Below are 14,222 nucleotides of genomic sequence, written 5' to 3'. Positions count from 1 at the left end.
TACATTTCTGTTGTTTAAGCCACCCAGTCTTGTGACACTGTGTTATGGCATCCCTAGGAAACCAATGCCCCCTCACAACACATTTGTCTGACAAATGAGAAAACTGAGGCTTGGAGACATTGATTTGCTAGTTACAGGCAGAGCTTAGATTCAAATCCATGCCTATCTTTCTCCCTCGCTGGCTAAAGGCATAGAAGACTGGAAAATGAGTGTCAGAGAGGAAAGAGAAAAAAGGCAGTCTTCTGAAACCAAGGCAAGAGGGAGATTTAGGAGGGTGTGGTGAACAGAGAAAACTGGAAGTAAAAGATGAAGCAGAAAGAGCACCGAAAACAGGCAATCAGGCAAAGGCTTTGACACTGACCAACACAGTGATGCATTTTGGGAATTGGAAGTCACATTACAAGGGAAGAAGATCAAAGGAAAGTTCAGTTGACCTAGAAAACAGAACCTAAATAAAAACACTTACTTCTGAATTAAAACCAATGCTTGACAGAAATTTGGGTGAGAGTTAATGCTGAAAACTACATGCTTAGGCTTTCTTTAGCCCTCCTTAATAATCCTGCTGGGCTTTTTCTCTGATAAAAGATGTCAAGGATAAGAAAATGGACAATTACGTTTTGACAGACTCTTTGACTTATTCATTCACTAGCTGCTCAGGTTTTTTTTTCACCTACTCAGGAATATAAGAAAATGATACCATATTCAACTCAAGACAGTATTAGCCTAAGAATTTTAAAATAAGAGAGAAAAATTCCTAAGGACTAACTGAACCATGTGTGCCACGTACCATGGCAAACTCCCCGTGAGAACCCGGCTGGGAGGCTTGGGGAGAGTCAGAGAGGGGAAGGTCTGAAAAAGTGTGAAAGCCATTTCTGGCTGTGCTTCCTTCTCCCTCTCTTTTGGAAACTTTCAAGTCCCAAAGGACCATCGACGAGTCATCCAATTTCCTGTGGAGTTAAGAAGTTGCTGGAAACCAGAACAACACATTTTACCTAAAGAATAGAATCTTTTCCATGCTCTCTGCTTAGTCATCAACCTTCTCAGGCCTGCTGTTGCTGCACAGTTGCCTCCGAATTTATAATAAACAAAAGATCTATGAGTTTTTTGTGTCTTTTTAAGATAGAGTCTCGCTCTGTTGCCCAGGCTGGAGTGCACTAGCACAATCATAGTTCACTGCAGCCTTGACCTCCTGGGCTCAAGCGATCCTCCAACCTCAGCTTCCTGAGTAGCTGGGACTACAGGTGTGTGCCACCATGTCTGGCTAATTTTTAAATTTTTTGCAGAGACAGGGTCTTGCTATGCTGCCCAGGCTGGTCTTGAACTCCTGAAGCTCAAGTGATCCTCCCACCTCAGCCCCTCAAGTGTTGGGATTACAGGGATGAGCCACCATGCCCGGCCAAGAGTTATGAGTTTTGAAACATCTAGCAATATAGAAAAACATACTGTGTACATGCTAAATGAGCTTTTGCTAGTCTAAATCTACTTAGCAATTAGCCGTCTCTACGGCAAACTTGGGGAAAAAAATCAACAACCTCAGTTTTCTTCCTGATTTCACTACTGTTAGTAGCTTCACCGTCTTCCTAGTTATTTCACTTGACTTTCTAAGTAATTTTTTTTTTAAGTGAAAGCAAGTTTATTAAGAAAGTAAAGGAAGAAAAGAACGGCTACTCCATAGGCAGAGCAGCCCTAAGTAATTTTTGATTCAGCCCTTTCCTTCCACTGTTCTGCTTCTAATATTTCTCTACTTCATGGTTCAGCTTTTGATTTTAAAGGATCCAAATGACTGCCCTTAGAAAACAGGGGCTCCTCATCTTGGCAACGATCCTCAAAGGCAGTAACAGCAGAGAGTATCAGAGTATGGCAGTGAGTGGACACATGGGATTTGAAAAAGCTTTCTAAGATACAGGACTCCTGGGTTGCAGGAAGAGGCTCCCTCCTACTTGAGAATCACAGCCAGTTTTTGCATTAGCACCAACCCTCCATTAATGTTTCATCAATGCTGACATCAATAGAGCATCCCAACGTGCCTTTTATTTTTGCCATCCCAGTCCTTGCTTTCTATTTCCTCTTGGGCTACCTTCCTGAAACACAGGTCTCCTTTTCTTGTCAATGGTTTCCAATTTTTTTTTTTTGGTGTTCTTTTTTTTTTTTTTTTAATTAAAGATCCAGAAATCTGGATCTTTAAGACTGGCATAAACAAAAATAAAGCACAAAATAGCAAGATAGCTGCAGTTACTAACTGCAAGAATATAGTAAAAAAGAGTCATACTAAATGTTAATGTTTTTGCAACAGAATTATCCCAATCACCTCAGAGTAGAAAATTTTGGCAAGAAATGATCATTCATTATTAAAAATATGAAAAGAGGCTGGGCGCAGTGGCTCACACCTGTAATCCCAGCATTTTGGGAGGCAGAGGCAGGTGGATCACTTGAGGTCAGGAGTTCGAGACCAGCCTGACTAACATGGTGAAGCCCTGTCTCTACTAAAAATAAAAAATTAGCCGGGTGTGGTGGCGCATGCCCATAATCCCAGCTACTCGGGAGGCTGAGGCAGAAGAATCGCTTGAACCTGGGAGGCGGAGGTTGCAGTGAGCCAAGATCGCACCACTGCACTCTAGCCTGGGCAACAGAGTGAGACTCCGTCTCAAAAAAAAAAAAAAGAATTTCTAAGATTGATCAGTTGTAACGGCTCCCTTTTTCTTATAAAGTTCACACTCCCTAGCAAGGAGTCAATGCCCTTTGTGTCTAATCTGCTTTTCTACTTTTACTTTACTTTCCTTCTCTCACTACCCCAAACTCGAGGCAAATCTACATAGCACTTGCTGAGCAAACCCTGACCCACTGTCCCACCACCAGTGCCTTGCTCTCAGACTGTTTCCCTCTGGCCATGAATGGCCTTTCTTCCATCTCCTCCCACTGACATCCTGCTCTCCTTTCCTGGCCCAGGTCAAGTGCAGTCCCAGTCCTAGGTTTCTTCTTTATTGCAGGCTAAAATTAATCTCACCCTCCTCCGGGCTAACATACATTGTCTGAACTTCTGCTGTAGTCATTAGCACCTTCTGTCATGTACTGTAAGTTATCTGCAAGTATATCTTTCTCCCCTGGAAGACTGGAAGCTCCTGGAGGGCAGTCACTATGCTATCTTTACAATTTCCCGTAAGGCTTAAAGTAGTGTAGTTTCTTACAAACAGAAGATGGTTGAATTCATTTATCCACTTATTCTTTCATTCAGTAAACATTTGTAGAGCAATTACTATATGCCAAGCATCTGCATTTATAAAGACTTTCAGGTTCCCACTATATGCCAGGCCAGCAAGATTATCCGAATTCCTAGAACAGAAGGGAACAGGCCAGGTGCAGTGGCCACGCCTGTAATCCCAGCACTTTGGGAGGCCAAGATGGGCAGATTGCCTGAGGTCAGGAGTTCCAGACCAGCCTGGCCAACATGGTGAAACCTGTCTCTACCAAAATACAAAAATTAGCCAGGTGTGGTGGCATGTGCCTATAGTCCCAGCTACTCAGGAGCCTGGGGCAGGAGAATTGCTTAAAACCAGGAGGTGGAGGGTGCAGTGAGCTAAGATTGCACCACTGCACTCCAGCCTGGGCAACAGAGCGAGACTCAGTATTTAAAATACAAAAAACAAAAAACAGAGGGGAACAGGAGACCATCACCATTCTGTCTTATGTCCTATGATGTCGGTATTATTCCTCTTCCCATTTACCAATGAGGAAGTCACAGCTCTGGCCACACATGCCAAGAAGGAGCAGACAGGGATTCACACCCCATGTACCCAACCCCATAGATGTTGCTTTTCTCACTGGAGCTAGGACCCAAAGGATGAGTTGTTTTCTCATAAACCAGTGTGATAACTTGTACCTATTCTTTTTCTTGAGACAGGGTCTCAGCCTGTCGCCCAGGCTGGAGTGCAGTGGCATGATCTTGGCTCACTGCAACATTTGCCTGCAGGGTTCAAACGATTCTCCTGCCTCAGGCTCCCAAGTAGCTGGGACTACAGGCACGTGCCACCAAGCCTGGCTAATTTTTGTATTTTTAATAGAGCCGGGGTTTCACCATATTGGCCAGGCTGGTCTTGAACTCCTGACCTCAAGTGGTCTGCCTGCCTTGACATCCCAAAGTGCTGGGATTATAGGTGTGAGCCACCACACCTGGCCCCAGCTTATAGCCATTCTGCGTGTCTCAGTTCAATCACTGCCCCCGTTTTACCTTCTGCACCTACATGAGTAAATTCATCTTTCTCCCACTGTATTCACCTGAGTGAGTATTCAACTACAAAACATGTGCCCAAAGGACTTTTGGATCTAGATGAACTCAGAACTATCCATGAACAGATGCCCTCTGCAAAGGAAAAGATAGGATCATAAACATTAATAAAGATGATTTTGAGTATTCTTACGTGTCACATAACTTAAAGGTAACATCCTTATATGCCGATGAGCACCAGTTTAATCACCAGATTGATTATGTGGTCAATGAAGGGACAAGCGGTTAGTGACAAGGAGTAGTTGACGATTTATTTAGTGAAACCTTCCCCACCACTCTCAATACCAGGTGTCACAGTCACAGTGCCCACCTTCCTGCTCCAGCAGGAACAGCAGGCTGCTGGGGAGTGGGCACGGGGATGAAGGCTCAGGCCTGGGAACTGCACAGCCCAACGTCCCTCCTAGTTGCATTCTGACCCCCCGCCCACCCTAGCTCCTTGGCCTCCCACTTTGGTGGCAGAGACAGTGAGATTTTCATGGCTACCTGCCCACATGGTAAATCTATCCTTGGCACCTTTTCCTTTCCTGAGAGGGTGTAGATAAGGTTCCCAACTCCAAATGAAAACTATTCAAAAGTGATTTTTAATCTGAGAAGCAATAAGTAAATTATGGGTTTTCTGTGCGCCAATGTGTACTTTAAGCCATGTGAAGTCTGTCATTTCCAGGCAGCTGCTTAAGAAGAAACAAAGGGACTTTGTACAGAGACATTCCCTAGTTCTGGAGTCATTTTACATCTCTCAAAGAAAAATGATGAGAAAATCCACATTTAGGAAGGCATTACACATTTCTTAAGGAACTGTAAAACTGTTCCCACAAATTTTGCAAAACTTTGAAAACCAAAAAGAATACACTTCCTTTCCAGTTACCAAAGTCAGTATTAAAGCATAAACACAAGGGACCAGGGATTTACTCTCCAGATGTTTTACTGCGGTTTGGAAGAGGGTCAACACTGCCTTACTCTATGGAAAAATAAAAAGATACCTAATTAAAAGTTTACAGTTGAATTACCTTAGAATAGAGGCTCTTTCTACTTATTGTCATGAAAATAGAGTATTTGTTAAATGCAGTTATTCATGCTGATGTTTTAAAAACTGCTCAATTACCCCAATTTATGGCAACAATAATATTTAAGTTCCCATTTAGGTCAACTCACATCTGACATCCATTGTGAAAGGGGACATTACACAGTACTCTCATGTGCCATCTGTGAGAAAGTTATGGATTTCTTACCTTGAAAGTCATTATGAGATGAGTAAAATGGAATTCTGCTTCCAAATCCAGTTGGATAGTTACATTTTCCACACCTACGGGAGATTAAAAAAAAACAAAAACAAAAAACAAATGAAACTGTAAACAGAAACATCTGTGAATAGTTGAGACTATGTTTTAAAATTATTTTTATGTTCCCCATAGAAAGTATCCTTGCATTCTACCTTAAGCTGAAGCTGAAACTAAATAATAATCCCATGGTAAAGCACAAGTCCAATGATTCTTTAGTTTTCCACAAATCATTCTGGAGTTCAACAGATTGAATCTGCTCACTGGAACAAGACATCTGGCAGAGTGCCTCTAGTCGCTGTCAAGAAAGACATCCTTTGCCTAGCCAGAAGTGAAACATCTTCCCAACCCTCTAAGCCAAGCTGCTCTCAAAGGAAAAACGGGAGGGCACTTCCTGTGCACAGTAGGGGGTCAGCTTGCAGTCTGATGCACAAGGACACAATCCTCCTCCAGTAGAAACACAAATATTCCTTTTTCTCTATGCAGCAGCAAAGAAAATAAATAAGAGTCTACCACATATGTTAGTTATGCTACAACTTAGAAAAACCTATCCCTGATGGGGAAACCTTTGGATGCATTTCCACAATGAAAAACAATGCCAGAGGAAAAAAGAGTCGGTCAAATAAACTGGCTCAGAACAAATACTAACATCTTCTCTTTCAGGGGAAAGCCTGAACAAACAAATGAGCCTTTGCACCCTTGCCCCGAGGGTCAATCAGTCTCACTTAAACACATTAAAAAGGCCACTGGAATTCCAGAGATGGAAAGCACCTCCTCCCCAGTCCCTAGAGCTCTCATGCCTGCCTGTTCAGCAAGGGAGACTTTCCATGCTTCTTGTGTTTGAGAGAGCTTTTGGGGTCCATCTTCCAGAGCAAGAGAGTCTTAAATGCGGGAAGACAGGAATGTGTCAGAATGAATCATGTCACAGGCTGGTGTATTTTCAGGAAATCAGGAGGACCTTTTGAAATAAACTCTCTTGCTGGAAAATTGCCAAGTCAGTTGGGGGGGTGGAGGCGTGGAAAGTGGTCACTAGAACGGATATGAGTTAGCTGGAATGTTAAAAGAAAAACATTATAATCATACTAACTAATCTTATCTAACTTATTAAAAAGAACCATATTACAGAACTACAATGGGCATTTATTTTTGAGTGAAATGTTAGGCAACTGTATGTCTCTCCTCTTCCAGACTTTTAAAAACCTACAATATTTGTTCAAAATTAAGAGATAACAAAATAATGTAAAGTGCGAAGCAAGACTAATGCCATTTCTGTAACCTAAGAACATATGCTGCAATGTGTGCGCCAAAAGCACATTCCATTTAGATTTATAACTTGATAAAGCACTACAGGCTTTTTTTATATGGGAAGAAAAACCCAGAAAAAAGAAACAAGGTCATTCTTCTATAGTATATTGGATTTCTGTCAGACCGAGGAATAGATCATCATGATGGGTAAAAATAGTTGTACATTCCAAGCTCGTTTCTGTGCCCGGACACTGATAATTTAACCCCGCCATGTATAAGCACAACTTTGCAAAACACACAGAAAATAGATAAAATCACGTTCATAAAGTCTTCAATTGTGATCAGACAACACAGAGATGATAGGGTATAGTAACAATCAGTCTGACTTTCTAAAGACTAAGTTCCATCAGTCTAATCTCATCTAATTTCTTGTGACAGAGTGACAGAGAACTCAAGCCCCTCTACTGGAAAATCTCTTCTTTCTGGCATCTGGTCTCTTTTGTCCCACAGATTCAAAGTTGTAGAAGTTGATTAACTCGACATAACCAAGACAAATCTTCCTCTAGAACTACAGCACATGATAAACTGTTTCACTGTCTGTTGACTAAAATGGGGACAGTCTCGATCCTAATGTTGAGACATCTTCTTCAAACTGTCTTTCACTGGAAGAATGTGGGAGATCAGGAAATGCTCCTAGTCTTTGTCATAAGCTTGCTGCTGTTTCAGAAGTCTTCGGGATGCATTGCAGATTTACAGAAACTTCTCTTTCACACTGAAGTATCAACCAAAATATGCCCCCATAAGAATGAACATGGCTCTAAATGATACATGCTTTCTGATGACCCAGTGAAGTTTGTAACCAGTGAATTGCCAAGGCCAACCAATGAACAAATCAACTCTCCCTAGAAACCAATAGTCTAGAAAATATTGCAATTTAACGGTCAATGATAACCGGGCGTGGTGGTTCACGTCTGTAATCCCAGCACTTTGGGAGGCCAAGGCAGGTGGATCACGAGGTCAGGAGATCAAGATCATCCTGGCTAACACGGTGAAACCCCGTCTCTGCTAAAAAATACAAAAAAAATTGGCCGGGCGTGGTAACATGTGCCTGTAATCCCAGCTACTCAGGAGGCTGAGGCGGGAGAATCACTTGAACCCGGGAGGTGGAGGTTGTAGTAAGCTGAGATTGCACCATTGCATTCCAGCCTGGGCGACAGACAGAGTGAGACTCTGCCTCAAAAATACACAAACAGTCAATGACAAAGAAATCTATTAAGGGTGTTTGTCTTTACAGAATGATAGATGGCTGCAACAGCATCCAAAGTCTCCCCAGGTGTAGGGCATAGAATAAAGAAATCTAGTAGTCTCCAGGCTTTTTAACGACCAGGGTTATGTTCACTTCTTTGAGGATACTTTCACATTTTTTTTAAAAGAAGATCTAATGGTACATTGTTGATTAACAAAAACACTAACTCTACCTTTATTCCCCAAATTTCAGCATCCGAGTTTGAAATAAATGTGAAACTCATCTGGGCTTCATGGCACAGCAACAGTAAAATCATATTTGATGAATGTATTAAACAAAATCCCAAACAGCAAAGACAGGAAAAAGGGTGTAATTCATGCAATCACTGGAGGAACCATTTGACTTGGGGTCATATCCATGTTGACAGAGTCTTTGAAAAATTACATCTTGCTGCTTATTCACAGTGCTATTATTACTATCAAGAAATTTTCTGTAGATGAAGGAAGGCGGTGAGGGGAGGAGTGGGGGCTGTGATTCTGCCCCTTCCTTTGGGATTGATCAAAGTGAAAGATGTTATGTTTTGTGGAAGAATAAGGGCCTGAGACAGTACCCATACCCTCCCCACACAACCCCCCCGGGCACACAAGCACTCTCTCCAAAAGCCCCTCGGAATGAGGACTATGAAATGCTCCTTTGGTCTAGCATGAAAGACTGCTTTCTTATAGGAAATACATGCTTCAGGAAGAAGGATAAGATTTTACCAAGAGAAGTTAGTGCTCCAGGCAGTCAATCTGTCAGAGGCCATACTTACAGGACAGAGAAGCAAATCATAATTACAAACACCCAGGAACCTGTAAGCTCCACCCAAGTTATCAATCACACTCAATGGAACTTGTCGCCACACCAACCACATACCATTTTCAGATTGCCACCAAATCTTAAGGCGGTTTGGCGCAAAGGTAGTGACCACATTCTCAATGAGATGGCTGTCAGGATTCAGGGTCTCATGATAAGGATCTTGGGAATTGCATATGAAGCATTTTTTGTCCTCCTGAAAACAAAGTTGAGTTCATCAGTCTAGAAAGAAACCTCATTAAAAACATTTTTAATTAAAAAAACCCCATCAAGCCCATAATACAAAAATCAACCTATTAGCTTCAAGAAAAATGAATGTGTGAAAATTGCTTAGGTGATTTGTATCACATCTTTCACTTTTAACTTGCTGAGTCTAAAATACTCTTGAAAATAATTTCCTCCTTCCTTGCAAATTCAAGGTCTAAAGTAAAAGACGGCATTGTTTCCTCAAGCTATTAATCTAACCAAAATCAAATTTCTAGGCTTAAACCTTAATCTCAATAAACAGAGAAGCTTACTCTACAGTAAAATGTAGAGGAGATATTAGAGAATTTTTGCTGACAGAAAGCAAACTAAAAATGAAAGAAAAAAATACAATTCGCTTGGCCTGATTTTCTAAAGCCTAAATGAAGCAGAAACCAAGTATTAGGCAGAAGTATTTAGAGAAGCTTTGGGAACCACAGAACAAGACTTCTTCATTTCCACCCTGCCTGGGCAGTGAATCAAAAGTGGGGGCATGCAGGCTAACCTGCAAATTGCTCAGAATATCTGGGGAAGGGAGGGCCAGACTGTTGGAAGGACCAGACCATGTTGGGACCACTATAATCTGGGGCCAGTTCAAAGAACCCCAACATGGTCATGAACTAGGATGAAGATAGACTGTAAGTTTTAGGGTAGCATTGAATTTCTCTTTCTTTTTCCTAAAATGGAAGCCAGAGCCACCCGGGCAGTTGGGTTAGGAGAGTTATCTACTTTCTGTGCATTCCGTCAAGGCAAATCATAAACAACAGAGCTTAATAGCTCCCTTTCTACTAGAGCTTTGCTCTGTACCTACATTTTCTGAAATGCAGATTATTCTTAAGTCTGAAAATGAGACTAAGACTGAAATATACAAGAGACCCACATGTATGTTACAAACAACATTTGATTAAGCATAATATTCTTATAAGGACACAATTAACTGACTGTACTTTTACACTGTATTTCACATTGTATTTATTTAGTTATTATCTTCTTCTCAAAAGGATTTGGAGACTGGCAAGGTGTACTGTCTAAAAAACAGAGACCAAAAGCCAGGGATGCATTGGGAGCCTGGATAAAACAAGCTTCCTCTATCTTGATGCCCACTAGATGTTTGAGAAAAGCACGTATCCAGTCCCTTTTTTAGGCCCTGCTATCTGTGAAAAGCACTTCATAAATGCATGGCTAATCAGATATACCAGAGAGCCTGGCTCCAGTTGCTTATTTATTTATTTATTTATTTATTTATTTTAAGGGGAACTACTAAGACTGCATCCTCTTCCTCTTCCAAAGGAAGAGAAGAACCAAGAAGCAACACCAAGAGCCAGCTTCACACTCAGGAGAGACCGCTGCGCCTCTTTCTTGTGGTTTCTGATGCTCTCTACACATTCAGAGAAACTTCTCCAGTAACGAACTATAGAAATAATCTCTGAGAGGACAGTCTTCCTTCCCAGTTGCTTTTAATACAAACAGTCTGATTCTCATTTTGGTCAAAGTTGATTTCATAATCTGGTGATTCATTTACAGGATGTCCTGGCCTCTCAAGAAAATGTTAGCATAATATTGTAGGTAAAATGTAAATGCTAATATTAGAAAAGTAACATCAACTGCCTTCAATAACTTGTAGTCAAGGAAACTAGTACTGGAGAACAATCACCAGAACTCCAAAAAAAAAAGTTTAAAAAAGTTTAATTACAGCCTCCCTTCTAATCAGGAGGAAGCAGTCTAGACATCTCTGTATAAACCTGGAAACAAATGAACGAAATCCACTTTACCACATTCCTTTGGTCTAATTTATCAGGTCTCCAGAATGGGCTTTCTGCTTTGTAAAAGTGACTCCATTTTAAGGGATCCGCTGTGCAAACCACACACAATACTCTGTCCTCCTTCTGAAGGGCAACTGTATCGGTGGGTGGGCTGACCACATTCTGGGCAATTAGCTTGGAACTTGCCCTGAATGTGAGACTGATACTTTCCGCTTTTGTTAGAGGCCAGAAATATCAGCCTTTTTTTACTTAAAAATTTTTTTGAGACAGGGTCTCCCTCTGTTGATCAAGCTGGAATGCAGAGGCCTGATTATCACTTACTGCAGCCTCGACCTAATGGGCTCAAGTAATCCTCCCACCTCAGCCTCCTAGATAGCTGGAACCACAGGTGTGGACTACCACGCCCAGCTAAGTTTTAAAAAAATTTTTTGTAGAGACAGAGGCTATGTTGTCTAGGCTGGTCTTGAACTCTTGGGCTCTAGTGATCCTCCCACCTCAGCCTCCCTAAGTGCTAGGATTACAGGCGTGAGTCATTTTGCACCCGGCCAGCTTCGTTTTTAAAAATGAAGGAAAAGTGTTCTGATTCTGGATATTTTATACTTTGTGTCTTCTTTTAAAATTACTTTTGAGTTTGTATAAATGACCCCTGAAATCTAAAATTTGGGCCCTCTTTTAGAAACAGGTAACACGCTGAAATTTCACTGTGGTCTTTCTTTATCAGGGTACCACGGCAACCAGGGCATTTCGTGAAAGCAAGCATTTGATCCTGATATCTAGTTGGGAACAGCACCAAGTGAGGAGAGGAAAACGGGTTCGTTCAGTGATTGGAATCACCTTGCAAGACGCCTGTCAGTGCTGGAATCCTCTTTACTCAAGTGAAGATGCGGTTGGGGGCGGGGGCGGAACCCAAGATCATTGGGTTTTAAAAAGAGGATAAATCACCTTTAATGCACACTTCCAAAACTAAAGATTAAAACACACACACACACAATCAGGCCTTTGGAGGCCCTGGGTTGGGGCAGCCAGGACTGTCGGCAGTCCTGCCTTTCCATACTGACCGCGCCAGCAGGAAATGTGTGGCGGATGCAACTGTGCAAACTGAGATGGGGCGAAAGGGTAAGCTACCAGCCTAATCCCGGGACTCCCCGGCTGGCTGCGCTTCCTATCTGGATTGCTGGAAGGATGCGGAGTCCCCAGGGCCTGCCCCTTAGGTCTGGACGGGAGGAGGCGCTAGAAGAGCCTCATACCCGGCTCTCAGCCCTCACCTGCAAGTGGCTGACGATACAGTAGGGTTCGGGCTTGTGCAGCCCGCACGTCGAGGTCACAGAAAGCCTCTGTGCTCGGCCGATGAGAAGGTCGCCCGTGGCGGGGTAGCAACTGCCTTCGGCGCAGCCGTAGCTGAACTCGGGTTCTTGAGCGCGCACTCGGGCTCCGCACAGGGCTGCGGGAAGGACAGGCGACAGGGTTGGGGGCACACAAGCAGGGAGTAGAGTCCGAACAAAACGAAAAAGCGTGGGCGGGGGAGTGGGTGCGGAGAGAGGGCAGTCCATTCGGAAGAAAGCAAAATGCACAGAAAGGACAATGGAGAGATGAGCGCAGGAGAGGCTGGGAAGGCAGGGACTCAGAAAGGAGGAGGACACGGAAAGAAACCCACACACGTCATCAGGTCTGTCCAGCAGCGAGAGCCTCCCTCCTGGGAAACCCACCGACGCTCGCGCCCACCCTGATCAGCCCCGGGGAGCAGCTCCTCCAACAAAGGGTGGATGTATAGACCCTCCACTTAGACGTGCCTGGAGCCCGCCGCAGGGAGGCTGACCCCCCAAGCGCCACACACCCACGCACGTGAACCCGCGTGCACGCGGCAGCCTGCGCATCCTCGGTGTGAGTGTGCGCGTGGAAATCTGTGAGCACGGGGCGCGAGAGTGCGTGTGCGTGCACGCGCGAGGGTCACCGGCGCTTCGCTGGGGGCGAGGCGCCGGGTCTCGCGGTGGACGCCGCTTTCCGGAGGTAGGGGAGCCCATGGACAGTCCCTGGGGCTCTGGAGTGGTTTCAAGGCTTCGCCATTCCAGGGCAGCGCCAGGTCCAGCTGTTTCTGGTGCCATCCGGAGACAAACAGAGATGGTTAATTAAAGCCACATGGCCCCCATCTGTTCCCAGAATGAAGCCTCCGCTCAGCTCAGGCACTTTCCTGGGCAATGGATTTTTGGAGAGCCCTCCTCAGTCACTACCGCCAACCCCAGGGAACCTGCCCTCCGCGGTGGGGAAACCCAGGGTGAACCGGCCGAGGGTGCAAAACCCTGAGCGGGGACCGCGGGAGCCCGCAGGGGCCGGGACTTGGGCGCAGAGCCCGGGGGATGCGGGTCCGCGGCACTCCGCGTGCGCCGTCTCCAGCCACCACCAAAGCAAGGGCGTTGGCGTTTAATCCTAGGGGCGTCATTTCCATCCAGTCCCTCTCCCAAGCCCCCAGTCTCCCTCGAAGGTGAGCAAACAGCTTTTGGGTTTTCCTTCCCCATGCCCAAGTCCATCCGCCTCCCCGCACCGTTTCCACGGAATTACCTAAGAAACTGAAAGCTAACACCTGGAGAAGCCCCATGCTGGCTCCCTGCAGCCACGGGGACACGGTAGAGGAGTGGAGAAGACGCCCGCCGAGCGGCCTGCCCTTTCTTCCCGTCTTCCTTTCTATAGAGGTGAAAAGGAGGGGAAAAAAGGCAAATGTTCAAAGAGAGTAGAGGCGCCCTTCCATTTCCTGTCGCTCCCACGGAAGCTGGGGGTGGGCTGGAAAGGGGGAAAAATCGCGCAGCCACTTTGTTCTCACCCGGCGACGCTAGCGCTCGCCCTGCTCCTGGCAGCCCCCGATCCCAAAGAAGGGAATTAGAAAGTTTAGCCTTGGGAGGAACAGAGGGAGGCGCCTCTGCTCATGCGCACACGGAGAGCCGGGGCTGAAGGGGCGGGCGGCAGCAACTCTGCGAGGACCGGGTGAGGTCCCGGTCCCACCCCCCGGGGCGCCTCTTTTGTTTGAAAGCTGTGTCTGCGATGGCTGCGAGGCTGGGGCGCTTCCCAGTCCCAGCGCGGGTCCGCCCCGGGGTGCGCGTCCCAGAAGGGCGCGCGGCGTGGCCGTCCAGCGAGGGGGGCGGATGCATGGGGGCGTCTCCGAGGTGGGTGTTCAAGTCGCCCAGCCAGGGGGCCGGCGGGACCTACCGCGGACTCGCGCATTTACGTTCGCAAGAAGTGAATCACCAAACGTGCCCACGGCTAAAACTGTCGTGCCGTGGGCTCAGGGAAAGCGGGTTAACTCTTTAGAAACAGGGTCG

The 14,222-nt window shown here is 45.2% G+C and overlaps 1 protein-coding gene and 1 pseudogene across 1 annotated transcript in view; both read right to left on the bottom strand.

The window, feature by feature from the left end:
* LAMB1 (laminin subunit beta 1) overlaps positions 1-13,813 on the bottom strand; it is an 85,612-nt gene extending 71,799 nt beyond the window's left edge. Inside the window, 5 exon segments of the mRNA XM_031665250.1 lie at positions 5,512-5,585; positions 8,966-9,101; positions 12,177-12,352; positions 13,468-13,590; positions 13,727-13,813. Of these exon segments, the coding sequence (XP_031521110.1) occupies positions 5,512-5,585; positions 8,966-9,101; positions 12,177-12,352; positions 13,468-13,504 (423 nt within the window). The 5' untranslated portion in view covers positions 13,505-13,590; positions 13,727-13,813.
* LOC116274848 lies at positions 10,405-10,590 on the bottom strand (annotated as a pseudogene).
* Positions 13,814-14,222: the final 409 nt, after the last annotated feature.

This window comes from Papio anubis, chromosome 4, assembly GCF_008728515.1.
Source record: "Papio anubis isolate 15944 chromosome 4, Panubis1.0, whole genome shotgun sequence".
In the NCBI taxonomy this organism is placed as follows: domain Eukaryota; kingdom Metazoa; phylum Chordata; class Mammalia; order Primates; family Cercopithecidae; genus Papio; species Papio anubis.
This window is presented reverse-complemented; position numbering and strand designations above follow the sequence as displayed.